This window comes from Calonectris borealis, chromosome 19, assembly GCF_964195595.1.
Source record: "Calonectris borealis chromosome 19, bCalBor7.hap1.2, whole genome shotgun sequence".
Lineage (NCBI taxonomy): Eukaryota > Metazoa > Chordata > Aves > Procellariiformes > Procellariidae > Calonectris > Calonectris borealis.
This window is the reverse complement of record NC_134330.1, coordinates 4,807,046-4,820,640: the sequence shown is the minus strand read 5'-3', so window position 1 is coordinate 4,820,640 and position 13,595 is coordinate 4,807,046. Positions and strand designations below refer to the sequence as shown.

General features: G+C 40.0%; 1 protein-coding gene across 1 annotated transcript; it reads left to right on the top strand.

The window, feature by feature from the left end:
• The first annotated feature begins 1,260 nt into the window (after positions 1 to 1,260).
• TRPV1 (transient receptor potential cation channel subfamily V member 1) lies at positions 1,261 to 13,495 on the top strand. Its single transcript, XM_075168545.1, has 17 exons — positions 1,261 to 1,314; positions 1,993 to 2,023; positions 3,382 to 3,697; positions 4,245 to 4,411; positions 4,721 to 4,873; positions 5,269 to 5,409; positions 5,932 to 6,230; positions 6,841 to 7,017; positions 7,248 to 7,412; positions 7,694 to 7,789; positions 8,387 to 8,457; positions 9,117 to 9,282; positions 10,027 to 10,093; positions 10,514 to 10,830; positions 11,422 to 11,549; positions 11,803 to 11,918; positions 12,481 to 13,495. The coding sequence occupies exons 3-17, from the start codon at positions 3,396 to 3,398 to the stop codon at positions 12,645 to 12,647; spliced, it is 2,532 nt and encodes an 843-aa protein (XP_075024646.1). The 5' UTR covers positions 1,261 to 1,314; positions 1,993 to 2,023; positions 3,382 to 3,395; the 3' UTR covers positions 12,648 to 13,495.
• The last annotated feature ends 100 nt before the right edge of the window (positions 13,496 to 13,595 follow it).

Sequence of the window (13,595 nt, the reverse complement as noted above, 5' to 3'; positions counted from 1 at the left end):
ACCCTCCGCTAATCCATATAGTGTTCTTACCGAGTCTCTGCTTTGGAAATGGTGAAGGAGTTAATTGTAACGTTGAATGAGATGCTCTGCTCAGCAAAGCTCCAGGAGCACCAGCTAAGGACCTGGCTTATTGGTAATCTATACTTATGCATTAATAAATAGGCATTTTATTTCTTTTGAGTACAATGCCGTAGGGTGTTTCAAGCAATCTAGGATTTCCAAGCAATCTAGGATTTTAGAGTATGTTTCTAAGGCTGATCAGCTCTCTCTAATAATAGTTTGCTATTAAACAGGCAAATATATTATTCTTTTATTCATGGGTAGATGGATGGCAAGACTAGAAAGATAGTTACCTTTTGCAAAACATGAACTAGATAATTTCATTGAATAATAATAATCTAACTCGAAACCTCAGGAGCTAGAGGTTTGGAGGTTGCCTCTAGCTTAACAGCTACAGCCTGTCAGCTCAGCCTGCTGGAAAAGCTGTTTCTCTAGACTAGTTTTTGACAGAAAGATCTTATGTAATTTATATATTTAACAACATATCACACAGTTCTTCATTTTTAAGGGTGTTAGATCCATCCTGGATTAGATAAGAATTTTTTTTTTTTCCTAATGACATTAATATTTAAAAGTGGACTGTTACATATATATATTATTTAAATAAAATACAGTAGGAACATGGAACAACAGAATGGTTTTAGGACTTTCTGTCATTGGTGCTCCCTCAACTCTGTTCAGAATCAGCTTATCTTTAAAATACTTCGTGGGGCTTTACAGCAGCCACCCAAGAAAGATGTCCAGAAAGATGACTGATCTCAGAGAAGAGCTGTGGCATATTTTACGAAGTTTTGTAAATTGAAATGAAACTGTGACCCACAGAAACAATTGTTGTCTGGTGGTTTGGGTTTTTTTTGCAAGCTTGAGTGTATTTACAAAGAGGAAATCTGGAGAAGAGTATCCATTACTGAATGCAATTAAAGGGGAGGGAAAAACAACAGCAATTTACTGCAATTCTTGTAAAGAGCTTTGCTAGAACTCCTGGGAATAAAAGCTACTGATGCTTCTGGTTCCAGAATTGTTCTTAATGATCTTATTACTCTATTCTCAGTTCTTATAGTGAACTTCCCTTGATTCTAAAAATCATCAGACACATAGAACACTTTTGCAGACAAATGAAGTGGAGAAGCAAACTCTGAGGGCTTTTCAGCCCAAGCACCTTGGAGGAGGAATATCCGGCACCAAATTCCTACAGATCAGTGGGTGTTTACTGAGACTGGACTATTTTGCGGAAGACAAATATTTGCAATATTTGTAAGTTCTGCATGTATATTTGAATAGCATGGTTGTTAGTATTTGTAAACTCTCTTTATTGTTTATTATAAGTTATGATGTGGTTAGACATTCTATCAAAAATATTTCCTTATCTCATTTATTGTGTCAAACGTTGATGTACATAGGATTCAAAGAGTTCAAGTAGGTTATGCATTTTTTAGGATAGATAATTTTTTTTTTTAAAGAATCCTTCCACAGAATTTTGAAGGTTATTTCCTTTGCAAATTCATACTCATCAGGAAATGCGGCTTTGTCTTCATTATCAAAGATACAATCAACAGGGTTTAGAAATGAAAGCACATATAATGACTAAACTAGGTTTGAGCAAATTGCCAGGGAGACAGGATTGAGTCTATTCTGTGGATTTTAATATTGTACCTATTCTGTGGAAAATAAGTGATTCCATTTTCCATAGCCATCTGACATTTTTGGCTCAATCCACATTAATGTAAATAAGACAAAAAAATTAAAATTATACATGGCTGTATTTCCAGTGTATTTTTTTCCATTTTTATAAAATTATATTTATAACTTTTTCACCGAAGTAATTGTTCTTCTGTATTTTTAATATCATATTCCAAATGGAAATATTTTTCTATATGTAATTTCTTATTTATAGAACAATTAAGTTAATAAGATATTATGTTATTCTTTCAGAGTGATTCTAAGGACACAAAGAACTTGAAAGGTGAGCTCAGAGGACATAGCGAGTTAAACTGCAGGCATTAGTATTTCGTCTATACTATGCTGTTTTGCTTCCAGTAACCCTGGAAGTTGCAAATGTGCAAGTTTGCAAATTGATGTTTTCTTTACAGGTATATTGTACAAAATTATAGAAAATGCAAATGCCTGCCAAAAGTTTCTTTCCTATCCTACTTGCACAGGAAAATGTAAGTGACCCTGAATGTAAATATTAACTAGTCCCATAGAACTGAAAATCTAGCTTTAGTGTACAACGTAGGTTTGCAGACAACCCCTCAGAATATTTTTGTGAAGAGAAACAACCTTGAAGCGTATTTATGATGTTGTTTTCACACTGAATGTACAGAGAAGATTACTGACCACTGTACTTTGGTTTATAATTGAAGGCTTTTTAAAGATTTTGTAACATTCCTGTGCTCAATGCCGTAAGATTTCCAAGCAATCAAGGATTTTAGAGTATGTTTCTAAGGCTGATCAGCTCTCTCTAAAACCAGCTATGCAGCAGTTCAAATATGATGCATCCCTCTTTCCACTGCTGGAGTTCCAGAATATTTTGCATTCAGTGGCATGAAGACCAACATTTGTCTGATTAAAACAGTTTGATAAGAAAGCAAAAAAAAAAAAAGCCTGCTCTACTTTCAGTATAGTATATTTGTTAACTTGTGTCAAATTCTTTGTGGTTGTAAATCAGACAAGATCAGATGTGTGGTCTTACAGTCATCTCTTATCTGTGGTAACCTTTCCCTTTCTGTTTCCGTGTCTCATGTTTGAGGTGACACTCATCTCCCAAGAATCACACGCCTCAATTTTCATCTAGCACTGCCGTAACTCTGGTAAAGCCATTAAGTGATAATTTTCCTATGGGCAGGAGGCCCTCTGTGCTCAGCATCACTGAGATACGGTTATGGCACAAGCAGGCTTTTTTCACATGCCCGATATAATCCTGAGAATACATTGTGGCACAAAACAGTTAGCAAGGAGAGAAGAAAAGCAGAGATTGTTCAAGTTTGAGATTGTTCAGGCTTTAACAACGATTGGAGGAGGGTGAGGCACTAGTTTTAAGCAGAAGTACTCAGCTCTGCAGTGAGGTAGCTGGCAAGCTCTGGGACACTCTGGCTTCCTTCCTCCATTCTGAAATGGGTAGGGGCAGTGGGGACAGTAACAAACAGCATGGAGGTAATGACCTGCTAAACTGTGGCATAATGAATATGTGTCCATCTGTCTCACTTCTGGGATGAGACCAACCAATCTATTCCCTGCTGTTTCTGGAGTGTAGTCCTAGGCAAAAGGGGATTCATGGCCCCATAAAGTGCTGACTTGAGGTGTTTGTGTCGTTCCTCACAGACTGCCTGCTCATCATGTCTTCCATTCTTGGGAAGATGAAGAAATTTGGCAGTTCTGACATGGAGGAATCTGAAGTGACAGATGAACACACGGATGGAGAGGACTCCGTGCTGGAAACACCTGATAGTCTCCAGGGTACAATCAGCACCAAGGTGCAGCCACCCAAAAGCAACATCTTTGCAAGACGTGGGCGGTTTGTGATAGGGGATAGTGACAAGGACATGGCTCCCATGGACTCCTTTTACCAGCTGGATCACCTGATGGCACCTTCTGTCATCAAATTCCATGCCAATTTGGAGAGGGGGAAACTTCACAAGTAAGTTTGCCTTGTAAGATTTGGTTGACAGTTTGACAGCTGCAGACTCTGTTTTTTAGAGCAGCATTTATTCTCTCCACATAAGCGTGCCCATTTTTTTCAGTTTCACTGTTTTCTGTGCCAAAATAAGGAGTGTTGCATTTGAAAGTGATAATAGCTGTTGTCTCTTGGCATCTCTGAAAATTCAGTCCATGGACATTTTGCCCAAAATTAGCCGTAGACCTTAATTTACTTGCTTTAGACTGTTCAGTGAAGGGACATCACTCAGAATGAGAACATGGGATTGCCTGGATCCCAGGCCTGCAGTTAGACTGCAATACTTCAATGCTTCTTTTAAGTCTTGTTCTCAACTTTTCAGCAACAGATACACAATTTTATCAGGAGAGTTGCTTGCAGACTTTGTTGATCTTGTAGACTTTGCAGATCCGTCTATACTAATCTGTAGTGCTTATTACTTCATACAAGCAAATGAAAAATAGTATTCTGGTAGTTTATAAAAAGTCTGCTAAATATCTGACTTTAAATAACTGAAATTTACCCTTGTTAGGCTCCTATCTACAGATTCCATCACAGGCTTCTCAGAAAAAGCTTTCAAATTTTATGACCGCAGAAGGATCTTTGATGCCGTAGCCCAAGGCAACACAAGGGACCTGGATGATCTGCTACTCTATCTTAATAGAACCTTGAAGCATCTCACAGATGATGAGTTCAGAGGTACTCTTTAGTGTCACATACCTTAAGTTGCCCTCTTCTTCTTCCAGTAGTGCTCCTGAGATGAAAAGAAAAAAACATAATTGTGTTAAATGTCTGCAGGGAGGTCCTCTGATAGCCAGTACTTCCCTATTGATTGGGCAAACCATTGAATGTAAGGTTATAGGAGAATTCAGAAAAGTTGAAATTTTCTGTGAAACCCTGAATGAGTTTTCTTGTCTTTTGAAAAGAACCTCCTTAATTCCTGCATGCCTGGGAGTAGATGGTAGGTTTGTAATCACTTCTTTATAGCTGCAATTTTTTGTGTTATAGAGCCAGGAACTGGGAAAACCTGCTTACTGAAAGCCATGCTGAATCTACATGATGGGAAAAACGATACCATTCCCTTGCTGCTGGATATTGCAAGGAAAACTGGAACTCTGAAAGAGTTTGTTAATGCAGAGTATACTGACAACTACTACAAGGGTAAGAGAAACAGCTGATACAGTGAATACTCTTGGTGATAAGACTGAAGATAGGATTAGGCGGGGCTCTCAAACAGTCTTCTGCATGAGGCCTTATGCCTGAGGATGCAGCACCCCAAAGTTCCAGTGTGTGATTAACAATCTGTGCATTTGTGCTAGGGCAGTGTTTTGTTAGGTGCGATATTCTGCCATTTTTTATATAAAGTGATTTAATAGCAAGTTCAGGGGACCTGCATTTCCTGCCTGTGCCATCTTTTTTTGTTCAATTCTAGAGCTTTTTAGTCTGCAAAGCTCTCAGTTCCACCATCTTACATGGAGCTGAATGAATTGTGGTGCCTGAAAGCTCTCAGTCTGCATTAAATGTTGAAGATTTCTATCTGATGAGTGTCTCTGTAGGCCAGACTGCACTTCACATCGCCATTGAGAGGAGGAACATGTACCTGGTGAAGCTCTTGATCCAGAACGGAGCAGATGTTCATGCAAGAGCCCATGGGGAGTTCTTCAGGAAAATCAAAGGGAAGCCTGGCTTTTATTTTGGTAGGGGTGAGCGCAGTATGGGCTTTATTGATTGCGTTATCCTAGCATTATCCCAAGTGCAAGCTGTTAAATAATCCTTTTTTTTTTTTTTTTTTTTTTTTTAACGTGGGATTTTATGTGGGACTGGAAGCTCAGAAGTACCAGATGGGCTGTTCCACCACTTAGTCCAAATATTTACTCCCAAAGGCTGAGATTATAAAGAAACACAGTTGGTAGTTGATGGTGTTCAGTGTGAGCTTGGTGTCTGCATCCCTTTGTTTTCTGGGCATTGTATCCTTTGAAAGGTTGTAACCTTCTGCTAGCTCTCCTTTCAGTGCCTTTTTAAGCAGCATGTTTCTGTGATGCTTAGGTAGACCAAAGAAAATGTGATTCTAACAGCTATCACAAGAATTGGTGCTATATCAGATAGAGAAATGCACCTCTTCTTCTCATGGTGAAAGATGAAACAACATGATCTTCTTTCTGTTTATGCACGTGTAGTAATGGGCTTTCTGACCACTCATTCCCATTGCTCGCCTGCAGGGGAGCTGCCTTTGTCCCTGGCTGCCTGCACCAACCAGCTCTGCATTGTAAAATTCCTCCTTGAGAACCCCTACCAGGCAGCCAACATCGCCGCTGAGGACTCCATGGGCAATACGGTCCTGCACACATTGGTGGAGATTGCAGATAATACTAAGGATAATACCAAGTTTGTTACCAAGATGTACAATAACATATTGATCCTTGGTGCCAAAATCAATCCAATCCTGAAGCTAGAAGAACTCACCAACAAGAAAGGGCTGACTCCATTAACTCTGGCAGCCAAAACAGGGAAGATAGGGGTAGGTGAGCAAATGTGTTTAACTGTCCCATTACTGTATCAAGTTATACAAAGTACATGCAAAACATTTATGCAGGGCAGATTTTATCACTGCTTATTGTTGGGGCCTTTTAGTTAAGATGCTGCAGTTTAACATGCAAAGCTGCATGGTCTTTAAAGGCTACTAAGTGTGTGAGTGACTGCCCAGCGGGCATTATTCATATACCACTGGTAGCAAGGCAGCCCAAGTGGAAACAGAAAGTGGGTCTCTGCTATCATCTGAACCACTACAGGCCTTGTACTTTCAACTGGCTGATATAACTCATCTTCTGGTAGTCCCCACTCAAAATGACTGTATGCTCAGAGATGTGTAACATACATCTCTGCTTTTCTCTTGCAGTTTTAAAACAGATAATGGCAAGTTGTAAGCGGTATTTGTATTTCTCATCTCCCAGCATCCAGTGAGAAAATTAATTGTGTTTACTTCAGACTTTGATCTCTGAGGGCTCCAGTGGTTTGACTTCAGCACAGTTAAACTAGGGGGAAGTTAGCCATCCTGTCTTGTGGAGATGCTGAGGAACTAGAAGTCCATTAGCACTGAAACGTTGGTTGTATTGTTCTTTTGCAATTAGATTTTCGCTTACATCCTCAGACGAGAGATCAAAGATCCTGAGTGCAGACACTTGTCTAGGAAGTTCACTGAATGGGCTTATGGACCTGTCCACTCATCTCTTTATGACCTGTCCTGTATAGACACATGCGAGAAAAATTCAGTGCTTGAGATTATTGCCTACAGTAGTGAAACGCCAGTGAGTATGCACCTCCTTGGCATTTTATGCACAGGCTGGGGGACTGTTGGGGAAGAGGTCCGTGTTCCACACAGTGCATCTTTTGCCTCATTTCTATAAAACAGCAATCTCCTCTCCTGAGTTTAAGGGTACTGGAGGGAATGTTTGCTGAAAATCAATGTCATTTGCTGTTTTCAAAGCCCAGTACATACTGGTCCCATCAAGATTCTCCCCTTTCTCCTCCTGCTCAGAACCGTCATGAGATGCTGCTGGTGGAACCCCTTAACAGGCTGCTGCAAGACAAGTGGGACCGGTTTGTCAAACACTTATTTTACTTCAACTTCTTTGTCTATACCATGCATATCATCATCCTCACCACAGCTGCTTACTACAGACCTGTAGAGAAGAAGGAAAAGGTATGTTACTCCTGTCATATATCATGGGAACCACCCAGTGCATGATATCCCAGATCTGCCTCCCATTTGAATGTGTGCTTCTAACATCAGAATTTTCCTCTTTCCTGAAGGTAGGAGGGAGATTTTGACCCTGCTTACTTCCCAGTCTTGCCCCCTTGCTGCAACACATTCAGAAACTTAACCTGTTCCCCCAGAAATGTAGTTGCTTTCAGCTGCTGGCAAGGCCAGGTCTTTCCTATCTCCAGTGCTGCTGAACATATCTATCTTTCTGTCTTATACAGCCTCCCTTCACGTTTGGTCACAGCACTGGGGAATATTTTCGAGTGACTGGAGAGATCCTGAGTGTACTGGGAGGTCTCTATTTTTTTTTCAGAGGGGTAAGATATTTGAAACTTTTCCTTTTTGTTGTTTGGGTAGGTGTAGGAGAGAACTAAACATGCCTTCCTATTCATTAGCATTGGCTGCTAATAAAATCCATGTTTTAACCAAGAACTACAAATCTTTTTCTTTGGCCTGATTAGGAGTTCTCAGGTTACTAATGAACCCACAGGCTAAGATACAGTTTTATCAATTGTATAAAAAAAGACTTTCCTTAGAAGTCAATGAGCACCTCAGCAATTAGCCTGGCCAAAGCTTAAGAATGGAGTATTGCAAATAGCCAGGCCTCTATTAAAGATTACCTGTCTTAACATAAAGTCCCCCTGCTTCCTCTTGGCAGCCAATGGAGAGTGTACAGTGAATCACAGGTCCTCAAACCAGTGACTGAATAGGTTGTTGTCTTCAGAAGAGACACCAGATGTAAGAGAAATCGAGTGTTGCTGGAAGAGTCCTCCCTAGGTCTTGTCACTGTTGTTTTTGAGCTATTCTTGTGAAATGCTTTATAGGTATCAGCTCCCTGATATAGGTATCAATGCTTCGTTGATGCATTCACATGGGATACTTCAAACCTGGTCTTCATTCCCTTTTTTTTTCAGATACAGTATTTCGTGCAGAGGCGCCCGTCATTCAAGACGCTGATAGTTGACAGCTACAGTGAGGTTCTTTTGTAAGCTCCAATATCTTTGCATTTCAGCATGAAACAGATGAGTGTGTGAGATCTGTAGCTTTGGCTGAAGCCACTTGTAATAGGTAGATGCTTTGGTATAATTTCCTGGGTCCTTACAGAATACTTGCCAGTGGCTATCATAGCACTTGAACAAGTGGGTCTGGATCCTTTGGAGGTAAAGCCAATGAAGGGTCTAGAAGTTCAGTGACTGTGTCATGCAGCAGAGTTAGGAATAGATCTCCAAGCTGGGCTTGCAATCGAGTGTATGCACTGGATGTGCAGAAGTCCTCCCATTCCTAAAAGGAGCTTTGCCTTTCAATAATTCGGGCCTTCTCTCTTCTCAGCTGGAGTGCAGCTAAACAGAGCAATCATGGGTCTGTAGAAAGAGAGGGAGTGCTGAAGAAATTAGTGTTTTCAAGGACTTTTCTTCCCTCCAGTCACAAAGAAGAGCAGGGGTGAAACTACAGAAGTTTGTATGTGCGGAATCTGAGGAGTTTGCAAGAGAAGGGAGAGAATGAAGGGGAGAGAGGAAGTGTCTGCCAAGGCTCCTTTGTGTTTTGGAGAGTCTCTTATTCTGCTGTATACCTCATGGGGCTCCTCTGTTTCCACCACCTGTGGCCAGCTCAGCACTCTGCAGTGAGACCATGCTTGTCTTTCAGCTTTGTTCACTCCTTGCTCCTCCTGAGCTCTGTGGTGCTGTACTTCTGTGGCCAGGAACTGTACGTGGCTTCCATGGTCTTCTCCTTGGCGCTGGGCTGGGCTAACATGCTGTACTACACCCGTGGCTTCCAGCAGATGGGCATTTACTCTGTCATGATTGCCAAGGTCAGTCCAGTGAGTGGGCGATGAGGGCAGCAGAGTGCTCAGATCAGGACGCTGCTGCCAACAGCCCCATTTCCAGGAGAGAAATTGCCATATCTACCTTCTTGATGCCACTGGGAAATCTCATACCACTCTACTATACTTGGCCATTATTTTCTGAGTGGAGTGATACAATTTAAGTTATGTAGAAAAACCTCCTGCTCCTCATCCATACATTTTATAGCAGTATTGATATTATTATTACTACCTGCCATGCTTCAAAATAACTACACTTGGAAAAAGGCATGGATGAAAGTAGACTGAGAACAGTGCAGACTGGTCTGGTGTGAAATGGCACAGCTTTGTACCAGCTGGAAATTTCTTTAGATATAGTTTAAATGTTACCAAACAGAGCAATTAGCTAAGAGGCAGTAGCTGGCTAATAAATCTCTGTATATGATGTAGACAGCTAGCCCAAGAGGGGAAGAAAGATGCAACTGTCTTAATGTGGTTTATACTCACAAAGATGAAACTATTTGGCATGCATATGTCTTGCATATGCGTGTAAACTGTTGCATGAATATAACAGAGAAAAATGTTTACTGTGTTAAAGTTTATTATCTCAGCAGGATAAACAACAGTTTAATGTATGAACAGCCAGTTCACAGCAAATGCCTCCTTGAGCTGAAGCAGTATTTTCTACCAGTTTTTGTTGCAGTTTATATTCAAGTTTTAGCAATATAAAAATATTCTGTTTCCATGTTACAGATGATCCTTAGAGATTTATGTCGCTTCATGTTTGTCTATCTAGTATTCCTCTTGGGATTTTCTACAGGTAATATCATACTTGGAGTTACTTTTTGTTATCTTAAAGAATCTCAGAAAATTTTATTTTTCAAGTGGCTTAGACTTTTTGTTTCCAACTAAAAACTAACAAATTAACCTAATTACAAAAAAAATCTCTTCAGAGTAACAATTATGTGTAGTAATTTCATACAGCTTTTCATCCCTGGGTCTCAAACTGCTTTGCGAAGCTGAATGGAAAAACAGTCATCCTGTTCTATATAGATAAAACTGAGACAACACCTTCTGAGAGGGTGTCAGTTATGGGGAATATTTTATAGAGCAATTTCACTGGGGACAATGCATCATGAAGATAACGTCTTACCTTTATGCTCATTTTCATTGCTTGCAATGGAATTATGATCTCAAATTGTATTTTCATCCTGTATATGTGATTCCTCTTTTGCAACAGCTGTGGTGACTTTAATTGAAGATGACAATGAGGGGCAAGACACAAATAGCTCTGAATATGCCCGATGCTGCCATATGAAACGAGGCCGCACATCCTACAATAGTCTGTATTATACCTGCTTGGAGCTTTTCAAGTTCACTATTGGGATGGGGGACCTGGAGTTCACAGAGAACTACAGGTTCAAGTCTGTGTTTGTCATCCTTTTGGTTCTCTATGTCATCCTTACATACATCCTCCTACTCAATATGCTTATTGCACTGATGGGGGAAACTGTGAGCAAAATTGCACAGGAGAGCAAGAGCATCTGGAAACTCCAGGTACATTGATTCTGTGAGGCTGCTATCCAAGAAGGAGGGTGTGGGGAATCATAAGAAATTTCAGAGAGAATCTTTAGGAACTGGCATGTTTCTAAATAACAGGTCACTGCTTTTTTTCTGATTCCCCTGAACAATTCCTAAAAAAAAGTGTATTAGTTCCTTTTCCATGCATATTTGATGTTTTGCCTGAGCAGATGTTCCCAGTGTTCCACAGATGTTCAGAATTTAAGAAAAGAAGTACTTTTGTAATTAGACAGAATTATTTGGGCTTTTGATGATGGAAAATCCAGATCAGACTATGAAGACAGGGATTATGCAAGGGGAAAAAACAATCTTTACCAGAATCTCAAAGGCACATCAGATTTTGTTTGAGGTAAGAAAGGGAACTTACAGTTCTAATCACAGGGCAGTAATTCAGCATTTTTCATGACATATTAACAGAGGGTGATGTTTCCAGAGATGGTTACAATGCCTGCTCTAAGATGGTGACAATGATAAAAGCTCAAGGTTTTTAAAATAAAGGCAGAATTCAGGATTTGTATGACTTTGAAACAGTAGCCTCTCAGTGGTCTGCTTTCTTTTACCTGGTAGAGAGCCATCACAATCTTGGATATTGAAAACAGCTACTTGAACTGTGTGAGGCGCTCGTTCCGGTCTGGGAAGCAAGTCTTGGTGGGGGTCACACCTGACGGCCAAGATGATTACAGATGGTGCTTTAGGTAACCTGTTTGTATGTCAAATGAACAATCTTTTGTAGACAAACAACATTAAAGTATCTGGTAATGGGAAGCAGAACTTTCCCCCGGGAGCACTCCTCTGAAAAGTAGTGCACTAACACTGTCTACAGTAGTCAGTTTAATCTGTTTTCTGGGTCAGATCTGAGGCTTGAGAGGTGGCAGTATGTGACATAAACTCATTCTGGAGTTGTCTGGTGATCCTTAGAACAGATATTTTTTGTTGTTCTCTCCCCAGAGTTGATGAAGTGAACTGGTCCACATGGAATACTAATCTGGGCATAATCAATGAAGACCCTGGGTACTCCGGGGACCTCAAACGAAATCCCAGTTACTCTATTAAGCCTGGCAGAGGTGAGGGTTTCAGGGACCTAAATCCTAGTATGGGCTACACACTGGTGATAGAAGCAGCATTGATTAATTGTTAGAGGGCAGTCGGTTTATGCACTTAATGATAATGGCAGTAGCTAAGTTAATGGCATTTTCAGTCAGCAGAAAATGTAAAGGATTAAGTGGGCTCATTATTCACATAGCAGTTTTACTCTCTGGAATAGAAGCCCCATAGATTCATCATTCTGACTGTAGATTTTACAAGGCAGATAATATGTGTAAATCCTGAGGAGGTGGGATAGTGTATGATGGCAGTCGAGTAGCCAAAAAGCTACTTTGGAGGCCCCAAACTCTATAGTTTGTGAGCTCAGCATCCAGCACAGAAGTATTTTACTAAATGATCAGTCTCTGCTGTACTTGCCAGCTGGAATATGGAAAACTCATGGAACAGTATGGGGAAGAAAACCACAAAGCCCTTTCTTCCTGCTTCTTTCTTCTTCTTTTGTCAGCTTCCTATATAAACCACTTGTATATTTTCTTCTGTTTCTGTGCAGGGGAAAAAATTAATCATTCCCTTCCTTTTTAGTTTCAGGGAAAAACTGGAAAACATTGGTTCCGCTTTTAAGAGATGGAACCAGGAGAGAAGAGACTCAAAAACTACCAGAAGAAGTCAAATTAAAACCTGTTTTGGAACCTTATTATGAGCCAGAAGATTCTGAGACGTTGAAGGAGTCAATTCCAAAGTCAGTCTAATCTTATTTTATTTTTAAAGAGGTGGTTAATTCTAGTTGCCTATGTTGGTCCTCACAAGCAGGACAATTAGAGCACTTCATTCATAAGAACAGGGATTTATGGAAAAAGGTCAGAGGGCTTAGGAAATTATTGTGTGCAAGGATTTATCATGTTAAATAAACTACTTGTTGTTTAAGCTCATGTCTTCCTGGTTATTTTTAATATAAATTTGCAAGAAACTGTCTATACTAATTGGTTTATATTTACTTAGCTAGATATTTGTATCTAGGCTGTCTCATGAAGTTAGAAACAGTTCCCATAGTTGGGTTTTTTTTGCTTTTATAAATAAATGCATTGAGAATTTCCCACACTTCAGAGCTGTCTGTAAGGTAGCTAGCCCTTTTTAGTGCAGATTTTTTCCCAGTCTTCATCCGTTTCTTTTACTCTTTGAAAGTGCTCTCATGCATTTCTGAGATCTGAGCTGACATTTGCATTGTTAGCTAACAGGAGCTTCACTAAGTTTTGCAGGTTGGTGCAAGTGGGCAGTGATGGTGGATATTCTGTTGATAATACGGAAATAACAAAAGCGCCTATAGAAAAGTTGTTATCGCTCGACACCCTGAACATAGTGGATTTAATACCTTCTGTCTGCTTTTAGATTCTCTTGCTTTTAAAAAATATTTTTGTGAGCAGCTACAGGCCCTTATTTTGTGGCTTCGCAGCCTCAAAAACTAACCAAATTATTATGAAACTGGAGAAGGACTCATAAAAGAGCAGTAAAAATCACCAAGAACCCAGAGATATGTTCCTGTGAGGAAAGTTCCTTGGAAAGGAGATAAATAAATGGGGACACAGTGAAAGAATACAAAGTAATGAATGATTTAGAGATGTTGTTATTCTTTTCTCATAACACAAGAACAAATATACTCTGTGAAATTTTAAAGGTTGAATAGTCAAAATCAATGAAAT